Source organism: Stegastes partitus, unplaced genomic scaffold (assembly GCF_000690725.1).
Source record: "Stegastes partitus isolate 25-593 unplaced genomic scaffold, Stegastes_partitus-1.0.2 Scaffold314, whole genome shotgun sequence".
In the NCBI taxonomy this organism is placed as follows: domain Eukaryota; kingdom Metazoa; phylum Chordata; class Actinopteri; family Pomacentridae; genus Stegastes; species Stegastes partitus.
Genome location: NW_007578045.1, coordinates 407,608 through 429,095, shown reverse-complemented (window position 1 = coordinate 429,095; position 21,488 = coordinate 407,608). Strand labels below are relative to the sequence as shown.

At 39.2% G+C, this 21,488-nt stretch overlaps 3 protein-coding genes across 3 annotated transcripts in view; all 3 read right to left on the bottom strand.

Annotated features, from left to right (window-relative positions):
- Nucleotides 1-2,026: 2,026 nt before the first annotated feature.
- On the bottom strand, nt 2,027-4,424 carry cfl1l (cofilin 1 (non-muscle), like). The gene is made up of 4 exons (XM_008283479.1): nt 4,320-4,424; nt 3,222-3,511; nt 2,941-3,017; nt 2,027-2,760 (listed from the first exon to the last, which is right to left on the bottom strand). Exons 1-4 carry the CDS (start codon nt 4,320-4,322, stop codon nt 2,642-2,644), a joined length of 489 nt encoding a protein of 162 aa, XP_008281701.1. The 5' UTR covers nt 4,323-4,424; the 3' UTR covers nt 2,027-2,641.
- A 4,555-nt stretch (nt 4,425-8,979) lies between these two features.
- On the bottom strand, nt 8,980-16,170 carry LOC103358481 (calpain-2 catalytic subunit-like). Its single transcript, XM_008283477.1, has 21 exons — nt 15,868-16,170; nt 15,339-15,408; nt 14,619-14,737; nt 14,376-14,509; nt 14,126-14,294; nt 13,956-14,039; nt 13,762-13,847; nt 12,707-12,781; nt 12,069-12,229; nt 11,784-11,956; nt 11,670-11,681; nt 11,291-11,502; nt 11,159-11,195; nt 10,995-11,060; nt 10,860-10,917; nt 10,695-10,759; nt 9,893-9,961; nt 9,716-9,794; nt 9,452-9,568; nt 9,305-9,363; nt 8,980-9,200 (listed from the first exon to the last, which is right to left on the bottom strand). The coding sequence occupies exons 1-21, from the start codon at nt 16,102-16,104 to the stop codon at nt 9,177-9,179; spliced, it is 2,106 nt and encodes a 701-aa protein (XP_008281699.1). The 5' UTR covers nt 16,105-16,170; the 3' UTR covers nt 8,980-9,176.
- A 399-nt stretch (nt 16,171-16,569) lies between these two features.
- capn8 (calpain 8) overlaps nt 16,570-21,488 on the bottom strand; it is a 6,990-nt gene continuing 2,071 nt past the window's right edge. The window contains exons 7-21 of the mRNA XM_008283476.1: nt 21,342-21,427; nt 21,174-21,248; nt 20,182-20,342; nt 19,920-20,089; nt 19,811-19,822; nt 19,455-19,666; nt 19,260-19,296; nt 18,955-19,020; nt 18,794-18,851; nt 18,637-18,701; nt 18,428-18,496; nt 18,260-18,338; nt 17,040-17,156; nt 16,881-16,939; nt 16,570-16,795 (exon numbers count right to left, since the gene is read on the bottom strand). Of these exons, the coding sequence (XP_008281698.1) occupies nt 16,772-16,795; nt 16,881-16,939; nt 17,040-17,156; nt 18,260-18,338; nt 18,428-18,496; nt 18,637-18,701; nt 18,794-18,851; nt 18,955-19,020; nt 19,260-19,296; nt 19,455-19,666; nt 19,811-19,822; nt 19,920-20,089; nt 20,182-20,342; nt 21,174-21,248; nt 21,342-21,427 (1,290 nt within the window). The 3' untranslated portion in view covers nt 16,570-16,771. The remainder of the gene's footprint in view (nt 16,796-16,880; nt 16,940-17,039; nt 17,157-18,259; nt 18,339-18,427; nt 18,497-18,636; nt 18,702-18,793; nt 18,852-18,954; nt 19,021-19,259; nt 19,297-19,454; nt 19,667-19,810; nt 19,823-19,919; nt 20,090-20,181; nt 20,343-21,173; nt 21,249-21,341; nt 21,428-21,488) is intronic.

Below are 21,488 nucleotides of genomic sequence, written 5' to 3'. Positions count from 1 at the left end.
ATAATGGATGGATGGAAATAGAACTCAAGGATAAAAGATGTCAGTAAATTTGAAGGTAGTGATGAAGTGCCTTATTGCCATTTTATCTAAGAGCAGCTTAGAAACATAGTGGTTCTCCTGAGGAAGTTAGACACAGTAGACTATTTATCCACTAATACAAATAAAGCTACTTGTAAAACACACACACAAAAACAGCAACAGCGCAAAAGTTATCCATTCAATCTACTATAATATAATGATAGATAATATACAAGCGTCACAAAACATGAAAGAATAGTTCAGCTTCAAAGTATTTATTCGCTTCTTCGGTGCGATTTGACAGCTAGTAAGCTTAGCTTAGCATGAAAACTGCTGTAGTAGCTCTGTTTGACAAAAACTACCAACTTACGGAGCCTGGCTGGTGACATCGATAAGAAATAAAAAATAACTCGTTCCCACGCATTAGTAAATCGTGGCCACGAGTTATTAATGCGTGGGAACGACATAGTTAAATTGTGGCCTGGCATTACTAACATGAAGAAACAAGAGAAGTTGTGGAGCAAATTTCACAGTGCGGTCATACCAGCTGTCGATTAAGATAACAGGCGGACTTGCATGAAACATGGAGTATTTTGCTTTGATTTGATTTTATTTTAACCTTGGAATGAACTACACCGATATCCTGCGATCTCTTGCGATGAAACACCATGTGATAATTTTGTCGTTCTCACGCATTAATAACTCGTGGCCACGATTTACTGATGCGTGGGAACGAGTTATTTTTTATTTCTTATCGATGTCACCAGACGGGCTCCATACCAACTTCTAATTTGTTACTTTGTGATTTTTCCTCTTTGACTGCCTGGCAACAAGTTTTTGCTGCCTTTGGACAATGGCAGGCTAGCTGTCTCCAGTCTTTATGCTATGCTAAGGTGAGCAGCTTTAGCGTCATATTTACCCATGAGCGTTTTTAAACCACAGTGCGGATGCTCTGTCAGTCACCGTCTTGACAGAGCTCGACTCCTCCTAACTCCTGATCCAATGAGCTAAGAGATGGAGGGCTTCTAGGGCTGAGGCAGCCATGAAAACATGTCTAGGCCATGGACTTGGTCTTACGCAAGCACCCACCTGTCATTAGAAGCAGCCACACCCTTAATTATGCATAACTTTAAGTCTTAATGCAATTTAAACAGGTGAGCTGTATAAAGATTCACCCCTTATGCACTTATCACAAATTAGAAAATAGACTATAGAGACCAAAACAGCTTCTTGTAGCAGGCTGTGGACGTGTTTATTTCTCCTGTAAAGCAGGAAGTTTTAACATGGCGATGCTCTGGGGACTGACTCACTTTGGCAGCCAGCCTCAACAAGCCGTTGGAGGAATTTTAGTCTTTGGCGTAATCTTTCTGCCCTGGAAGTTGCAGCTTCATTTTACCACTCAGACATGGACGTGGTATATCTTATTTGTCTAACTCTCAACAAGAAGGTGCGCCTTCCAAAACATCAAACCATTACATTTAACTATTAATGGTATAATTGCCACTTACAGTCACTGTTGGTAATGTTTCAGGTGTATGACGGCCATGAAAAATAACTATCCATCTACATTTTTATATGTGGTACTGATTAGTCGTTAATTCCATACTTATTTTGTTACCGAAGTCACCGTCTTATAAGCAACTTCAAATTTTGTTTACAACTAAAAAACACCAACTTTAGCATTCAGTTGGATCCTCCAAAAGGATTTTTACTAGATTTCCAATTAAGGTTGCGATGGACAGCATGACTTGCAGTGTTCGCTTTAAAACATGTTTTAAATCGGGTCAATCCCAACTAATCTGACTAACCCCCCTCAGTCATTTCCTGCTGTGTTGCACAAAAGGGAGGGAGAAACCTTGTGCTATACCCTACTGTGCATCCAGATACTGTTATTTCTAGCTTTTATTTACACAGGCCTTTTGATAGGTTCTGTTGAACTTAATTGGACATGTAATGAACACTTCTAAAAATGGAGATTTGGAGTAAAAATAGTAATAAAAACGGGGTACACATTGTTGCACAGAATTTATTTGATAATATTCAACAGGGCATGGACTGCTGTAATTTAAGTGAAACCTTTGCTTTTCTGGTAAAAGTTGTACAATATTTTTAGGTGTTCATCCAGGGAAAAACAGGTCAAACTCACAAGCCCAGCCATAATTACCCATTAAAATATGCAATATGGTGTTACTGTACAGAGCAGTATTTGTATACAGTGAACAATTCATGATTACAATGAAGACAGATATGGAAAATTCAGGTATTTATACTATACATTTACTAATTTGAGGGATTTAAATGTACCAAGATGTAACAGATAATCATAATCATTACTGTATGTTCAATAAAAATGAATAAAATTACATCTGAACAAGACTGATTTCCCAGCCAAACTTGCGTAACTGGACTGTTAAGCAAGGCAAAGACATCAGAGGTTTGTGTACCAGAAAACTTATACCAGTCAGAGCCTAGACTTTCCCTTTTGTAAATTTAGACAAATTTTTAAAAAAAAACAACTAAGTCAATTTGAAGCCATTGCCATTATCTCCTCAAAGTCCTTTAATTTTTACCTTGTTATGAAACGTGGGGAAAGATGGTTTGTTTACTGGTTTGACTGCAACATTCAGACATCCATGCCCTCGATCTTGGCTACTACCCATGAGTGTTTCTCTGACATTTTCGCTGCAACTGCCTGCTTGCTCCAGTCACTGCGATCGTTTATCTGCAAATCATGTTTGATACCTGTTGAAGACAGAAGAGGAAAAACCATTCAGTACAAAGTCCAATAAACATGCACTAAATCTTCTGAAGATAGACATGAACATTTTCGTGAAAAAAAACAAAAATCTACTAAAAAAAAACAAAACAAAAAACCTTCAAGTATGTGATGATGAAAAAAAATGATTCAGGAGAAAGACGTACCCTTCAAAGCCATCTTCAGATTCCCTTTCGAGCTGGCGTATAGCATTTTCTTTTTGATGTGTGCACCATCGCTGGTCCTAACATAGAGAGAAATCATTAAAACATGTCCAACACTGAAACTGCTTACTGTAACATTTTTCCATATATAAAAAGACAAGAAAATGTTTAGAATATCACTGATTTGTAAATACATTTTGCCAGGATTGTACTGATAGCCTCTCTGCTGTCTGAGGAGTTAAATGTAGGAGTAGTTATGGTTCAGTTTTAATACAAGGACCTACCACATCAACAAGACCAGGTCCTCTTTGTGAACTCCGTCCTTGGTTTCAAAGCTGCAGTCATACAGTGCGTAGAAGCACTCCATTTTGTCCATCTGCTCGGTGAGGATGGTGAAGCCAGGCTTGGCTTCTAAGTCTTGATGAGTATAAGTGTCACCCACAACAATTTCTTTGCTATCTTTGATGAGGAGTATTGCCACTTTTACTCTGCTGTTGAGATCGTCACCAGCTTTCACCACTTTCATGGCTTCGTACAGGTTTTTCACGTCATCGGTGATTATTACTCCGGATGCCTGGTGAGAAAGCATACATCACATATCTACATTTAGTACAAAAGAACAAAACAACATGAGACAAACCTGTTTATTGAGACGCCTGACTGCTCGTATTACTAATCATGGGGCTTTATTAAGCTTAATACTAAGTCTGCTCTGTCAGTTCAGTGAACGCTTTCCTGCAAAATGTAAAAATGGCAAGTCTCCCACAGTATGAGCACTTCAATAAGATTTGGATCTATTCTAGCAGATGATCTAGTAATTTGTAATTTGAGATTAAAAGCAGAACTAAAAAGATGAAGAAATGGGAAGCTCCTCAAGTAAAACGTTGACACTGTTTAGGCAACCAAATGTGCAAATATTACACCAACTCCTCAGCAGCAACATGCCGTGGGCGTTGCTTCCCCATGAATTTTCAAGGCCTTGCTTCTGTCACATTCCAGTCATTGTGGAGCAAGCTAGCACAAGAAAGACAGCCCCAAGGCATTCTCTGTGAACAAGTCTGAAGCACGAACTAAACTCCCACCATTTTGGAGGCAAAAACCACACCTTAAACAAAACCTTTCACTGGCACCAAACCACCTTTTCATTCAGGAATCCTTTTTTTTTCTTAATGTAACATCAAATTAAAGATTTACACTCTGCACATCCTGGCAACAAGGATTCACAGAATTTACACTTTTGTTCCCCATCTTTTTAATTTTTTTTTGACATTTATTGTTGCAATGAGGAAATGACGCTGAATATGTTCCATGGACATGCATGGAACATGTTATCTGACTCAGTGCACATCAATCCAGCTGAAGTCTTTGTGAAAGCTACTCACCATTTTGCTTGTGGTGTGTGCAGGAAACAGGCAGCAGTGAAAAATGGCAGCAGTAGTCCCAAAGCTGTGAGATTATATGGACGGAGAGCAGGTTGAGTCACGGAGGAGGAGCTGTGGTAAATGAGCACACCTCTAAAAGTATGCCCGCCCCTCTCTTGCCAGGTGTGACACAGTTTCATATGCAGCCTCTAGGTTTACATTTAATCCTAATACTTTTTAAGGCCTAAATCACAAGTTATACATCGAATCCATCGCCTGACACAGTCCAAACATTTTTGTTGCTCTTTCCATCCACTTGATTGGGGAGCGGCAGAGATTTTCCTTTTAGTTGAAAGTCCAGGTGTTGTAGGTGGCGGTGTCAAAGAATACCCTTATATGGAGAACAAACCTGTTCACAATTTTCCCTCATCTGCGGCTGAGGTGCACTCCACTGGCCATATAAGGTAAGAGGTAGGTTGGGTGCCCATAGATGTGTAAAGGATTTAATTTTTCTACCTGGTGAGAGTAGGATGTCGCATCACCGTCACAAATGAGAAAGAACCCATCGATTGATTACACAAACACATTTAGACATATATGGAATCTGACTGATCCCAAGATATGAAGTGATTATTTTAGAGTTGTCAGTTTCGTTTCTAATTTGTTTTTCTCCAGTCATGTTCTGACTGACTGGTAAGTTTGTATAGGTCACAAATAGCCTTTAAAATTGAATTCCGTATAAGGCCCGTTTTTCTCACTGTTTCTGAGGACCAAAGTCACATGTAATATTAATTGTAGCTGCAGGAAAACTGCACTGATTCAAAGAGCAAATAGACAAGGAGCCAGACAACAAGTAAAATCCTTTAAAATAGGGCCTTTAGAATATTAAAACTAGAATGTTTCTGCAAACAATTTGGTGACAGGAGGGGAACGTTGCCCCCCGCCCGCCACACCCACACCTGTCTCAAGTACATTTACTCACTGATCAAGTTTGAGATTTTGTTCTGTATTGTTTCCTCAAAATTACTTCTTTCAGGTGTATCGGATGAAAATTTCCAAAATACACATTTACATATTTATTTCTCTAATCTTATTTGACATGTATGCAGATTTAATGAGATATTATTATGCATTTGCTCATTTCAACATAGCAGTTCTCAAAACTAGTAATAACTAAACATATTTATCTAAATGGAAGTAATCAGCTAGGGAATTTTAATGGCTATGAGTTAAAAACTGTGAAAAGTCGTTTCCACTAAAAAAAAAAAAAAAACATGGAATTTTACAATACATTCCTTAGAAGGCCATTTTCTTAAAACTACTTTTTTCCTCTCGCAGAAATCTTCACTTCAGTAGCATTAACATACACCAAATCTCCCAGTTTTAGATTTGTTTATAACTTGAGGATTTTTATAGAGGGGTTTGTTTACATATCAGTCAGAGCCTGAATTAGAGAAGATTTTATTCCTAAAAAATATGGCAAACATGAATTTTATTTGGGTCCTGACAGAATTTTCTGATTTATAGAGTGGCACAAAGTGATATTCAAAATCCCCTTTATAAAATGTCATCCAATGGAACCAGAATTTTGAAACTACCTTTATACAGTGATCAGACCTCTGTTCTTGTAGAAAAAGCAAATTAGTGCATATTTTGATGGAGTGCATATTTAAACATACATTTTCAGAGAACTTGTTTAAAAAAAAAAAAAAAAAAAAGTCCTAGCATAAGTAATCATTTGGGAAATTTTCATGGTAACTTGTATTATTTAAAAATGTTACCTGTAGTGTCTTACTTTAAGTACCGCGATTAAATACTTTCAAGGTACTTGTACTTCACTGTTTTATATTTCTGCTGCTTCATACCTCTGCTCAGCTACATTTCAGAGACAGATGTTACACTTTTTTCATAATGTAACTTTAGTTTTTAGTTTGCTTTTTCGTAATAATTAAACAAAGTAGAACCAACAAATAAATTAGGATATATATTATAATTATGGGTTAAGATAAGAATCAGGTGATTCCTCTGGAAAATTTACGAGCTACACAGCAAAAATAAAGTCATTAAAATTAGCCCCACCTACACCAGCTATGGCATTAAAGTGATGCACACGTTGATATATTACTCATTTAATCCAATATTATATTATTTAGTATTCTAAAATGGAACCCATGAGGAATACTTGCTCCTTTTTGTATTTTTTGTGAATAAAATTTGAAAAATGTGACTGTTGTTTGTAGTATTTCTACACTTTGGTCTTTTCTTTCTGAAAAATTAACCAAAATATGGAGCAGAACCCCAATTATAATCATTCACTGTGGAGAAGTCCTGATGATGCCTCACAGTCCTGTTCCAACTATGTCAGTGTAAGACAACATCATTTAAAATAGATTTTGTTTTCTTAATTCCTTGTGTTTTTATTTAGTACTCCTGTAGAATTACAGAAAGAATACATGTGAGAAGACACATGTAAATGTGCATCTAATATATTTAATATTTCTTAAAATAGTTCATACTTTTACCGGCTGACAGCTTCTCAAAGTATTAGTAAGGATCTAAGAACAAATATATGTTCTTCAAGTGATTTAGATGATGCACTTGGATCCTTTTTTCCCCTTTTTCCTTTTCAGCTGATAATCAAAGCCTTGTACCTCAGTGAGTATTTTTAAATCTTGATGCTCTGCTTCAGCATGACAGTGGCTTTGCTTCCGCTCTGCTGATTCATGGCTTACAGTGAGTCAGAGTCCCACAGCTCCACCTCCAGTTCTCTTTCATTAGGCAGGCTGCCAAATGTAGGAACACGTCACAGTTTCACTGCAAACACTTCTACTGTGATCATTAGAATATGTGACTTGTACAATATAACTAAAACTTCATTCATAAAGGACACACAGTTGACAGTCTGTAGCAAAAGTATGATAAAGTTAGCCACCGAAAGCTTTCAGAAACATGCCGGAGGGCTATTTTTTTATGGTTATCGTCACAGCTGTGGCAAGGCCTGAGTGCCAGAGCTAATGGCAGCCAGGGGCAACTTTTAAAGGAGTAAAAGGGGAAATACAACCCTGAACCACATAGGGCAGGAAATGGCTGCTGCATAACTCTCTGTGAGTTGAAAACTGCATGCTGCTGCAAGCACTTTGGGAATTTGGCCACAACCCAGTCAGTGATGTCAGAACAGCCAAAACCCAAATCTATGAGAACTGTGACATCTGCTGGCAAGTTACAGGCACTGAACTGCTCATAAGTGTTTGGATAATGTTCCATGTGGTAAGTGGAAATACCAAATACCAGGGCTGGTAATATGAAGTTGCTCTGTGTTAGACTTGTGCATCATGAACAAGAAATCATATCGCACCTTACTTTGGAGGCCTGCAATAGCTCAGCTAAAACTTGGGGGGTCATTCTGAACCTTGTTTTACAACATGTATGAATGTGCACTCCACACACACCTAACTAAAGTTGCAATTTTCCTTTAAGCACCTAATTCTATGCATTTGAATTGTATCGCTCAGAGTATGATCATTCCTATGGCCCTTTCTTAGAAGTTGTGTGTCCAAACCATCAGGAGAGTTGAGTACTGTGAACCTGTAGATGTTATGCTTCAGACAGATTTGGGTTATTCGGTAAAAAGTAACTTTACACTTGTATAGACAAAGACCACTGTAGGGGTGATCCCAGTTCAAGTTTCAAGTCTCTTCAGATGTGTTGAACTTCTCTTAGAGGGTGTAGTCTGAACTTTTCTCAGTGGGCCACATTCAGTTGAAGATGATGTCAGGCCTAAAAAACACAGATTCAGACTCCCTGGGTTTCATATATAACAAACATTAGCAATCCTGGGGCTCTCTGTGAATTCCTCCAATTTTATTACTTTTCATTGTGTCAGAGTGGTTTTACAGTGTTTGAGTTGGTCAGCTCAAGCTGCAGCAAGTTGCAGGAAGGTGGGTGAAGACAACGGCGGGGACTTATTATATCCTCACATTCTGAAGGATCCAACAATGTAGAATTACATCGAAGCCATTTTAGGGCAGGAAGGGGTTATTCTCATGAGGGAAAAAAAACTTTAATTGTACAACTCAGAACAATAGTTTTAGTTAAAAGGCACTGCTTGTCTTTGGTTGACGACAATTTGCTTTTGCAAGATAAATGAAGGAGATGCTACAAGCATTTTCTTTGATCACAGCTTGCATCAGTTAGCGGCAGTGAAGTTGCAAAATGTATACATTATAAAAGCAGCTCAGCATTTTCTGAAAATGAGAAGACTACCACTTGTGGTTGGTTAGTTTAGGATAAAGTTTGGAATCAGGGACAATCGGGTCCAAACATTAAACAATCTGAAAGCTCAACAAGTAACATCCTCTTTGTTTTATTAAAAAGAAACCAAAAGTTGTGGTTTTATGGTGGCCAATGTGAGTATCTGTTAGGCAGGTTAATCTTGAACACTACAGCTAGTTTTCCCTCCAAGTTTCACATTTTGAAACTAATTAACTACTTGCAGTGAAATTAAACATATTGATCATTTATTTATTTATTTATTTAATTAAATATTTCATTAAGCCTATTTCCCAGAATGTCAAACTCCTTTTAGGTCGGTACTTGAAAGAACAGAGAGGGCAAAGAGACACACATACTGTATATACTGTATAAAATGTATATCTTTCTCACTGAAAACAGAACAAACACATTCTTATTTGTGGTTTTATTATGTTCACAGTCAATCAAACCATAAGAAATTATTTCCCCTCATAATTACTATTCTTTGATTAAGTTGTATACAAGATACAATTCATGATTGAATAAAACCAACAAGCAAATGAATGTTCAAATATGATGACTCTTCACTTCAACACAAGTCTGGATTCTTCAGCCGCCAGAGCTTGTTTACACCATCGACACATTGAGCCACTGTGGATGAAACACAGAACACAAGTTACTCTGTGGTCCATAATCCATCCATCCATCCATCCATCCATCCATCTTTTTGTATATCATCATAAATAGGCAGTCACCTGCTTAAAGTCCAATTTTATTTTCCCAGACCCATCCTCGTCCAGGGCCTTGAAGGTTTCTGTTGTAAATTGGAGTAAACATCAAAACTTTACATATTGTCTGCATTACAGCGAGATTAAAATGAGGTCATAAGGACAAAAACTTACTGAAAAGTGACTCAAGGCGGATCAGGCAGCACACAAAGTTGTCAAAGTCAATGGTGAGGTCCGGCTCACTGTAGCGGGCCACAATGATCTGATGCAGCGGGTTGTTGAGTGAGAAACCTGCCAAAAATGCAACAAGATGTACTGAGAAAAGGTGACACAACTGATTGTTACAGCTGAACCTCTGTTTGCTCAAATCTCAGCAGTCTCCCCTTCCTTCCTAAGTTTTACTGTAAAGAAATGTAATTTGTGAAATGCACGTCTCACCAGCAGCCTCAACAGCCATCCGCATCTCAGAGGAGCTCATACATCCGCTTTGATCTGCATCTCTCTCTTTGTACAGATCCTAAAGGAGAGACAAATTAGCATCCACTATCAGCAGTCTACTAGCAAGTTTCTTACATGTGGCATGTCAGTGCTAATGCAGACAAATAAGGCACACACCAGGAACTTCTCAATCTTTGTCCACAGGATCCTAAATTCGACAACACCCAGCTTGGCACTTCCATCTTTCTTTGAAATGAATGTCAAGGAAAATTGTAACCTGAAGTACATGATATCATTATTGTGTGTGCCAAATGTACAGCTACAGTAATACATCTGGCTTAAGATTATGACTTAAGAACAGTTAGCCCAACTTGCCAGCACTCCTGAAGTTCATGACTTAACACACTGAATATTGTTCGAATGATTAATACAAAAACAAATAAGAGTCAAAATGACAATTTGGGTTTTTTGAAAGGAATTATGGGGCAAATGATTTCTTGGTTGGTCAGGTGCCTGCTATCTACAGAAATATTCAGATTCATAAACTGCTGTGCAACCGCGATTACAATTTTGTACAGATTAAACAAGCGAGATAGAATGTTTTCATTACTGACCTTCAAGTGCTTTTAGGTTCACGTTTTCTCTTCTTTTTAAACTTTGTTAAAATCCCAGTGCAGAATCTGTCTTCCCCTTTTGGCAGCGGGAGCATTACACAAACACTGTCGATGGTAGACTTTAATCCTTCTGGTTTTTTTTGGAAGCATCAGAAACTTTTCTCTCTAGACGGTTTCTGGATTTTCCGTCGTATGCACCACCATACTCCTAGTTGCTTGGATGGGTACATACTGTGTCTCCCCCAAAATTTAACACTATTCTTTAAAGCAATTTCAGAAGGAATCAAAGCAGATAACCAGTTGTTAAGAGGTTAATGGTTTTGTGGAAGTCTCCCGATACAAGTTAAGATAAGAAGGAAGGATACATCCAGCAGATTGACCATGTTACGGCAAGTTGTCAGGCTGAACCCATCAGTTTTGATGTCATTTCCTGAAAATAAACAGCACACAAGGTTAATTTGTTGTCTGGTGCACATTCCCGTCCATACTGAACTTGCCTGATAAGAGAATAAAGAAAATATTTCTCTTACTCCTAGCTACCACTCTGTTGAGGATTCCCCGCAGCTCGAATGCAGAAATCTCTGCATCCTGAGAAGCACATGACACTTTGTAAGAACAATAATTGGATACCAAAGAGAAACGCATCAAATGTTCAGCTGCCATACATGTCCAGCAAGCTGTCCGAACAGTCTCTGGAATCTGTCGCAGATGTCGTCTTCATCAATATCAACCTACGGATTTTAAAAAAACAAAAAAAAAAAACCTTTAAGTCTTTGGTAGATAATTATGATCAACATTACAACAAGAAAATTAAGTGACAAGATTTTACCTGCTCAACATGGCAGTCAACAGGATCATCAATCTCTCTGAAAGCAGTGAGGAGTCATGGCGATTAATCATCATGAAGGCTGTAACATAACGCTAATGAATGAAACTGCACGTATTTGTAACAGGAACTCACTGGAAATCGGCCGGCTTCTCAGAGAACACCCTCACATAGAAGTCTCCGTTCTTGTTGGGCTCAAAGGTGGAGGGGACGATGAGATATTCTCCAGGGGGAAGATGGAAGCGGCTGCACACCTCTCGCTGGTTGATGAAGGTCTCGGAGCGCGCGGCTGAACAGTTGTACATGAAGAAGTTTTTCTTTAGGTGCACCTGCCTTTTGCCCGAGTACTGAAAAATCACACGCATGAAATACGCTCACATTAGTACGCCTCCACTGTCTTTATTTTGTCATGCAAATATCTTAAAGGGTACTCTGAATGAATTTTAACAAGTGAAATTGTAACAGTTTCTTTGAATACTTATTCTTTCATTATTCCCAGTGGTGTCTCACATACCTCCTCAGGCAGCTAAAGAAATCCAAAACAAAACAAATGTTAGAATACAGTGAAAATGTGGCATATTGAATCTCTACTTGTATTTAAATTGCCATTTCAGAGGCAGCTTCTTACCTCATAGATGGCAAAGCCAATGGTCTCCATGTCCTCCCCTATTTTCCTCATGCGGCGCCTGTTCTTCTGCATCAGCCCAACAATGAAGGTGCAGCCGTCTTCCTCGCCATCATCAGGGTCATCGTCCACCTCATCCAGCTTTATGACAAACTGAGGATTCATCCAGAAGGTGTCTTGGAAGGGAAAGCAAGTGTTAGCAGGGAGCTGTATTTCAGCAGCGAAGCCTGCACATTGGCTTACACAAATAAATGCTGCATACAAATCTGGAGGTGAAACTGGTCATACTTGCATAGTTTCTGCATCCTCCAGCTGACACGCCTCTTCTCCATGTGTCCTCAAATTCTGTCTCTGCCCATTTCTTGTACTCGTCTCCTGTGAGAGCATCTGGGGTGAGGTTGCAGATTTCAAGGCGTGAATATTGACGCAGGAAGTCAGAGAAGGACATCCTGTGGGGGAAAAAAAAATACATGAGGAAAAATAAAAATCAAACAATCACATGCTGTTTTCAGTGCAAAAGAGTCCGTGCCAGGAATCTAGGACTGGAGCACTGTGACATTTTTTGCTTAGAACTCCATCCCTAAATGGTGGTGAATTTGCTGTTTATACCACAATTAATTTAGAAAAAAAATAGAAAGACTACAGTTATTTTCCTTTCTCATTTTTCTGTAGCAAAAAAAATGACAATATGATACATCAGGATTCTTTTTTAAAAAAAAAAAAAAAAGTAAATGCAATGTAGCACGAAGCAATAATATGTGGGCATGAGATATATATAACACCTGTACCTGTAGTAATTATTTCAGGAGCCTTTATTTGATTAAACTACATTGCACAAGTACTGCTTTTATGTGTTTATTAGTGGGATAAAGGCAGCTGTTAACTTGTGTTTTGTGTAAGGGAAGGTGGTTTCGGCAAAAATGTACCAGAACTCTCCGTCCTCAGAGCGGTTGGTCAGCCTTTGGCGGTCATCATCATTCACATATCTCCATTCAGAAGAACTAGAAAAAGAAAAAAAAAAGATCACGGGAAGGATAATTTACAGGATTACACCCAACACGGAATTATACTTCATATATGTAGAGTTTTGCAAAAATAACCAGGCTCACAGTCAGTCAATTATTAGAGCCACAGTGAATGTCACACATGCCTTCACCTACACTTCAGCCACAAAACTTTAAAGCCAGAGTAAGGGCGTTTTTTTACAACAGGATTTACCAGACTTTCCACAGGGTGTGTATGTCTTTATGTGTTACAAACATGACAGAGACATCGTTAATAACCTTCTCCAACCAGAGGACAAGGCGTTTCAATTAGGCTGGATCCTCCTATGAACAACCCAACACAATGGCAGGCAACCTTTTCAGTAAACACACCACTCTTGGCAACCTTCTAAAATAATGCTGGTGGTATTTTTACAACAGATTTGGATCTTCCAGGTTAGCACAAACACCCCCCCAAATATGCTCTTGAAGTCTTTCTGTTTTGGTTGCACCTAAACAACAACAAACAGTAGTTAGTCCAGTTCTGTTTGCATGTAGGACATAGAATAATGGAATGTCTGCAATGTTATATGGCAAATTTTATGTTGTTGGTGCTGATGTTGGAGAGAATGTCTGCTACTCAAAGAGGACATTGAGAGGGCAGAAAAAGCTGCTTGTTGTTTTGAAAGTTTAGTCACAATTTTGAGGTGGCAGCGGATGAAAAATTACTGCTGCGTTGAGAGCGGGAGACACGAATATATTAAATTTCATGACAATCCATTCAACAGTTTTCCAGACAGTCTACTCAAGGCTACAATCCCAGCTGCCAGCTGATGCAAAATCAAGAACGTTATTATGATACATCATCCGGGGACCACGAATGTTCGCACAAAACTTCATTGGGATCCATTCAAAACTAATTAACCAACATTGGTGTAGCTGCAATGATGACTAATTCGAATTTAATGGCAACATGTGGACTGCCCTTAATAACTCACTTGTCACTCCAGGCTCCATTCCACTCCACCTCACCCCACGGGTTCCTAATCCTGATGAGCTGCACCCTGTCTCCTCTGTACTCCACCTTAAACAGAATAAAACGCTCTCAACATTAGCTGCTGCAGCTTCACTTATTCCTCGATGGCCTGTGCAGTTCGTACGTATATACAGCTGATGTGTAACACATCCTCACCTGGTCTGCTCCTGTCACAGAGTAAGCATGGCCCTTCACCAGCTTGCGATGTGTGATGGCTTCTGAGTCGGACGCGCTGGTGATCTGGGGGTGGGGGAGGAAAGTCTTGTGAGGTGAAACTATCACATACCACGTGCAACATGACACTGGAATGAGAAGCTCTAACGAACATCAATGGAGCATCCCAGAAGGGAGCCTCTGCTCAAGGCCTTCTTGATGATATGAAAGAGATGTGGATCCGGCTTGCTCAGGTCATGCCTCTCAGCAATGCCTCCAGTGAAGTCCTCAAAGCCCTCCATGGTGCTTCCCCCAGAAAGAGCCTCGTAGCATCCATTTAGCCTAACGGGTAAAGGATTAATGAGGGAGTAGACAAAAAAAACAAAAAGATACTGGAACAAACAGAAATGTAGGCTTCCATACTTAGCATAGGCCTTCTCCAGCAGCGCGCTCCAAAACTCTGACCCCTCCTCCGAGTGAACAAACAGCAGCTTTCCATCTCTTGTGGGTAATCTATCATCAACCACCACATCCACCCAGTCACCAAACTGCCAGAACTACAAAACAAATAGAAGGCACAAGAAATCTGTTTGTGCCACCGTAGCTCTGCAAACACAAAACAGAAAAAACAGCTTCAAACCAGGCAGCATGTTAAAAGTGTTGCACCTCAAAGTGAAAGATGCCGGCATAGTTCTCCTCAAAGCTTTGATCGTGGGGTACGACGCGAGATAAAATCGGTTTGTTGAGCGTCAAGGAGGCGATGGCTGCCAGGAGCCAGCAGTCACCTGCACACAAGTCAACAATGTTAGAAGATTTCTGTGTAAAGTCTCGTGTAACACCCAGAAAATTTCAGGTTGTCCCAAGTTGTCTTCATGACACATCTCCAAAACATTTACATAAACCTCAACTATGCAGAGTTATGCCTGTTGGTCCCACCTCTCATTACTAGCTGCAAAAACAACTCACCCACATTTGTCTGCATTCTGACTGGGTGTAGACCGAGAAAACTAAAGGAGCTGTTAGATGTTTTGTACGCAATGACAGTTGGTGTCAGTTGGTGTCAGTACACAGGTATTTAGAAGGAATTATGAGATCTAGCTGTCAATTCATTTATGTAAAAGGTACAAAAATACAAGCAAAAGACCAGCGATGAAACTGAGCAAGGAGAGTCAAAATGAAGAGACCTACATCTCTGTTGTTACTGTGTTCTCATCATGGCTGTGACAGTCTAAGAGCATTCAAAATCATTCAGATAATTCATTGCCCAGCAAATGCACTTGAAAGCAAAAGTGATGCATATAAGTCAGCTCAAAATGAATTAAACTATGTATTTGTATGTGTGTGTGTGTGTGTGTGTGTGTGTGTGTGTGTGTGTGTGTCTCTCACCCAGTGCTCCCTGACAAATATCAGTCCTGGTGGCACTTTCAACTATGAATTGTGGATTGGAGCATAATTCCTGAGGGGACAAAAAAGGATTTAAAAACAGCTTTTGTCAAAGTGTAATGCTTGCTCACAGTTTTTATCCACTCTCATTTAGATGATTGTGGTTTGTTGGATATCAGAAATACTCATTTATATATACTGTAGAAAACTCTGCATAAAATGTTGCGGAGTCAAAAAAAGAGAACAAGAATCTGGTATGGAAACATTCAGGAACAAGCTTACATTACCAAACAGCAGCAACTAATAAATATAGGGTGTGGCCTATTGAGTGACCTCTCATGTGGAAATATAAAGCAAAAATAGGACTTCTACAAACCCAAACTCAAAATAAGATAAGATTTTCTTTGGTTCTAGGTTTTAAAAACAGCCCAACAATTGCTAGTTGTTCTCTTCCAGCATGCAAAATAAAGGCAGCCACATGACACCAGCCTGTACTTTCAGCCTGTGCTTCCATTTAACCACTGCAACCCACCGTGGGTCTCATCCAGGTGATGCCCCGAACTTTGTAGGAATTTGGTCCAAGTTCATCGTAGCCCAAGGATGAGGGCAGAGGCTCAAAGCTGTCATCCTGAAACAGATATCCTCCTTCCAGGCAACTCGTCCTCAGCCTCTCATAGTCCTGGTTCAGGAATTTCACAGCCTGAGAGTTGGTTCCAATCCCATTTGATTTGTCTCGGAAGTGCTGAAGCCTACTTGCAACGCCTGACATTTTGAAGGTTCGGAATATGCTGTGTTCGTCTTCAGCTGCGCCTCAGTTTGTGCGTGTGGTTAGACAGGCTCCGTGCCATATATGCAGATCCACACCCTTCTTTGTTCACACCAGACAGCCTGCTTCGTCTCACCTGTTTCCTTCAAGCCTCTGTGTCTCATTTGATTACTGGCCTATGATTGGCCCACATGTAGCTCTCATACACAGTTTTGGAGACACTTGTGTCAGTGGAATGAAATTACAACGTTATTTCTCCCTCATTTTGTTCTTTATCATTGAGCACCACAGACAATATCATTGCATTAACAGTTTTTTAACGGTTTTGTTCTGTGTAAGATTAGAAAAACACACATTTCAGAGGCCATACTTTCTGAGTTTCTTTATTTTCTATCATTTGATAGAAGTTGCAACAGCTAAAATACAAAACACAAACTAACAAGACTATTAAGGTTTTCATTTCATGTAAAAGTTTAAAAGAAGCTACTTAAAACTGAATAATAAATGTGAATGACAGAACATGTGCTCAAAAATATGGAAAAATGTTTCTCCGTTTTTGTTTAGACATTTTAAGCATTTGCAGTATAGTAAGTGCACTTGAATTAATTTTGTTTCGCTGATCAATTGAACTTCTCCTGACACGATGACCTTGCTTGTTTCATCTTCAGACCTAGTTGATCGCCAGGCACAGCCACTGCAAGAGGAAACACAATTATACAACTAACTGTCTAAACTAGGAGTGGCAACACACCAGCAGCTTTTCTTATTTTCTCACACACCTGTTGAATATCAAGCTCAATTTTCCCCGAGTCGCCTCTGTCCAAGGCCTTAAACATTTCTGAAAGAGAGGCAGAAATTATGCAAACATACCGCAGCTCTCTGACATAGATCAATATGACTTATACTGACTTTATGTTGTTGTGCTTGCTGACACTTACTGAAGAGCATTTCCAGTTTAATGAGGCAGCCTACAAAACTGTCAAAGTCTACGGCATACTGACGATCGGCGTATCGGCTGACAATAGCCTGCAGCACTTGGCTGTTGACATGGAAACCTGCAGAAGAAAAACAGCCGTCTCTGATCTTTACATTCTGTTAGCTTTTACGGGTCACTTTCATAGATTTAGTTTGTTCTATCTCTGATCCTGGGGGAGTGTAGTTTCAAAAAGATGTCAGATAATGGATGAGCTATGATACACAGCCTCGCCTGTTCATGTTTTGTTTCTGTGGCAAACTATACCAACAGGAATTGTGCATCCAGGACAGGAGTCTCCTAACCGGATTATCTTGTCTGTCAATAACTGCGTTGACATGTCAACACCATCAGCAGTGCCACCATGTTGTTATTTGTTCCTGCAGGGGTCCAACCATTTAAACTTGGAAATATTAACAACATAAGTGCTATGTTTACAAAGCTGCATTGAAGTGTTTTGCCTTTTTCATAAGCATGTCATAGGCATGCCTGGTTTTCATATGCATCTCATAACACGGCACAAAGTTATGCCAACTATTGTGGCACACTCAATAAAAACATATTTTTAAAACATTTAAAAATGTATTTTAATTTTTTTTAATATAGAAAAAGAAATAAATAATAATACAAATTTTAAAAATATATCTAAAGTTAACTACTGTGGTAATATAACCCAAAATGGGATGTCCAGCATACGGACGTCAGGTCTTAAGGTTAAAGGCGTGTTTCCACTGTGTCTGTTTTCTCAAACTATAGCAAACAAGAGTCTCTGGGAAAGTCTGCTTATGTGTTACTTAGTCTCTTATGAACCAAATTTAATGAGTTGAGTGGACTCCCCTCTGTCTATTCATTCAACTTATCATTTTGAGACAAAAGACTGCAAGTTCTAAGAGTTCTTGTCTGAAAATAAAATAACTGACATGTTAAGTTCAATTGCCAGAAATAAACAAAAATCATATATTTACATTGAGTAAAATCATATATTTACATTGAGTAAAAATTTAATCTGATTCAATTCTTATATGATGTTTTACAGTGTAGAAGCTGTCAGATAATTAAATCCATTTTAATCCATGTGAATGACCACCCTGCCATAACTTACAGCCATTTGATTTATTTTCAAAGCATCTCATGTAAATATTTGGAGGATTCTAGTGCGTGAAACTGAGAGATGATGTTTGTTACCTGCTTCAGTGGCAGCACCTCTCATCTCATGGGAGCTCATGGTGCCAGAGCTGTCTGAGTCATGATTCTTGAAAATCTCCTATATGACCCATTTGTTGTGTTAGCAGATGAAGTCAGGTATTTCAGTATCAATAACACTCATTCAAAACCACATAGATCCCATCTTACCAGGTATTTCTGTATTTTGCTCCAAAGCAAGTGGAATTCTATCAGTCCCAATTTGGAACTTTCATCTTTCTGTGGAATGTTAAGGTTTATCAAGAAGAAGAAGAAGAAAATCCTCCCCATATAAATTAGAACATTAGCAGATCTGATGCACTAATGAACACTGTTCCGAAAGCTGTGACTTGTATGTTTTCATGATTTAAAGAGGATACATCCAGCAGACTGACTATCAGGCGACCCGTCTCAAGGCTGAATCCGTCTGTCTTGATGTCAGACCCTGAAAGAACAATACATAACTGACTTCAGCTCTTAAGTCAGTGAAAATAAAAGAGGCTTAATGTAAACAAATGCGACTTCTGTTGTACTTACTGTGAGACACCACATTGTTCAAAACTTTTACCAGTTCAAAGACCGATACCTCCATGTCCTGTTGGAAAAGTCTTAATTATTACATGGATTTTAATCCCTAATACAGGTTAGAAGCTATTAAATGCTTGATTTACGGTTAGATGTCATATTTTTCAACCTACACTGCCAGCAATCTGCTTGAAGAGGTGCTTGAAATGAGGATCCACATCACTTTCAGACACTTGCTCCTGTGAAAGAAAAGACACACGTAAATGTCAAAGAAAAACATTAGCTCTTTAGATTTGAGATATTTTGATGTCATGAGAATGTTGACATATAGTATATATAAGCAATAAGAATTGAAATTTAATTTACATTTCTTCAATTTAAGGACAAAGGGAGAGAGAAAGGAACTCCTTAAAAGAACAACTATTCATTTCCCAATAATATATAAATGGGTAGCTTATCATCTTGTGGGCTTCCTTACCTCCTCTATTTCAGCATCAATGTCCTCCTCCAGAGGGCTAAAACAAAATACAAACACAGATCTTTAGCACACTCTGTTGTTTTGCATGAAAATGACATGTTCAGTAAGTTGTGCCTATCCCAAATAGTGAGCTGGCTTTGTCCTCCAGGTAGTTGTGAACTCTGTGGTCTGTAGACAGATATATATCACAGATACCTGGTTGCAGCCTGTTTCTCTGAGAACACTCTAAGAACGAAGCTGCCATTCTTGTGTGGCTCGAAGGTTGAGGGAATTATGACGTATTCTCCCGGGGGAAGCTTGAAGCGATCACACACTTCTCGCGTGTTGATGAAAGTGCTGCTCATGGCCACAGCTGTCCGACGCAGCACCACATCAGGGCCGAGGTGAACATTGCTGCGGCCTTTGTACTGAAGATCAACAGGAGAAAAGAGTTTTATTGGAATGTTGGGAAGCTACAGAAATTTACAATGCAATCAAGTGATGCTTGTGATTCTTCTAATGTCTACAATTTTTGAATAATAAAAAAGTGCAGAAAAAGTATAAATACAGACCTCATCTGGAACCTGTTAAAAGGAAACAAAATAATTTTAGAGAATTTTTAATTTATTTCTTTTGAGAAATCAGGGATTTCCAATGAAACATCACATTATTTTTGGACACCTCATATATGGCAAAGCCAATGGTCTCAAGTTCGCGGTCAAGCCTCCTCTTCCGTCGCCCATCCTTTTGCATCAGTCCCACCAGAAAGGTGCACCCATCCTGCCCATCTAGGGGATCATCATCCACGTCCTCCAGACGCACCACAAACTGAGGGTTGGATGAGAATGTGGCTGCAACACACGACAAAGAAGAATCTTATGTATGAAATGTGAAGTAACAAACTTCTTGCTCAGACATGCAGGACTTGTGGTTTCTTTCTTACCCGCGTGATTGCGGCAACCGCCAGCGGTGGAGCCGACCCTCCACATCCCTTCAAACTGGTAATGGTTCCAGTGGCCCACGTCATCGCTCATGAGCGTGTCAGGGGTCAAGTTACAGATCTCCAGCCTGGAGAACTGTCTGATTAAGTCTGAATAGGACATCCTGCAGAGAGGAACCCTCTTTCAGAGCTTGAACAGTTGTTTTGGTGATGGAGGAGGTTACATTTGAAGGGCTTAGTGCCAAGTGGTCAAAACCACATTTAGTAGTTTTAGAGAAAAATGGGGTCAGAATTTTGTGTTGCCAAAAAAAAATCATAGTTGTTGGAAGAGTCATTATGTGCATCCAAAGGTGTTTCAACACTGTCCCGAGATAGAAACAACTATTTTGTGCTGACTCTATTTAAGTTTTAATTTTGCCTTTCCTTTTGCTGAGTGCCAAAGCAGGCCATACCACATTTTCTACTTCTTGAGAAAAAAATTGATTCGAGGTTTGCCTCGCTAAACAGCATTGAAGAGTTTACATCTCGAGGACCTAGAGGTGCCATGGTGCAGAAACAGATGCTTGGTGGTGGTTAATTTTGTTTTTATTTTACCTTACAATACCTACAAGTTGAGTTGTCAATGCGCTGTCCACCATCTTGAATCGCAAACATGTACAGCTACCTGCACCCAATATATTAGTCAGCATTTCCTGTTGCTTGGTCATGTTTGCCACTAAATTGTCATGCCAAAACCATTATGGGCCAAACTTCAAAGTCGCATTGTGACATTACTAGTGGGCTGTTGGTTGGACCACTTTGCCACGAACTAGTAGACCATAAACACTTACCAAAAAAACATAAAACTCAACATTGGATTTTTTGTGGTTTGGCCCACTTTGGCACTGAACCCCTTAATTATCACTTCACATTATAGTATCAACAACATATTTAACATTTTACAAGTACAAAGTTGTAATTTACAGTAAATGAATAGTAAAAGACTACAGATTTACCAGAACTCTCCATCTTCAGCCACATGGTTCAGCTTCGATTTGTCATCCTCACTGACATAGTCCCATTCACTGGATCTATTTTGGGATAAAGAGTTATGTTTTATTGAAAAATCCTGGAATTACCCAATGGCAGCTTATGATATATGCATAGAGCATATAAATATTTACCCATCACTCCAAGGACCCGTCCACTCCACCTGACCCCAGGGGTTCCTGATGCGAACCAGCTGAACTAAACTGCCTCGAAAATGAACCTGGAAGAAAAAGCAACAGTTTGTAATGCATTGTAATTTGCATACACAATCATATTAATTT

Excerpts from the sequence above, each read along its gene's own strand:
- LOC103358481 (XM_008283477.1), bottom strand. The coding sequence starts at position 16,104 with ATGTCAGGCGTTGCAAGTAGGCTTCAGCACTTCCGAGACAAATCAAAT. Across the intron at positions 10,918-10,994 it reads TCGGACAGCTTGCTGGACAT|GATGCAGAGATTTCTGCATT; the intron begins GTATGGCAGCTG and ends TGTGCTTCTCAG. Across the intron at positions 10,760-10,859 it reads CAACAGAGTGGTAGCTAGGA|GAAATGACATCAAAACTGAT; the intron begins GTAAGAGAAATA and ends GTTTATTTTCAG.
- cfl1l (XM_008283479.1), bottom strand. Across the intron at positions 3,018-3,221 it reads GACCTGGTCTTGTTGATGTG|GACCAGCGATGGTGCACACA; the intron begins GTAGGTCCTTGT and ends TCTCTATGTTAG. Across the intron at positions 2,761-2,940 it reads TCTGAAGATGGCTTTGAAGG|GTATCAAACATGATTTGCAG; the intron begins GTACGTCTTTCT and ends TGTCTTCAACAG.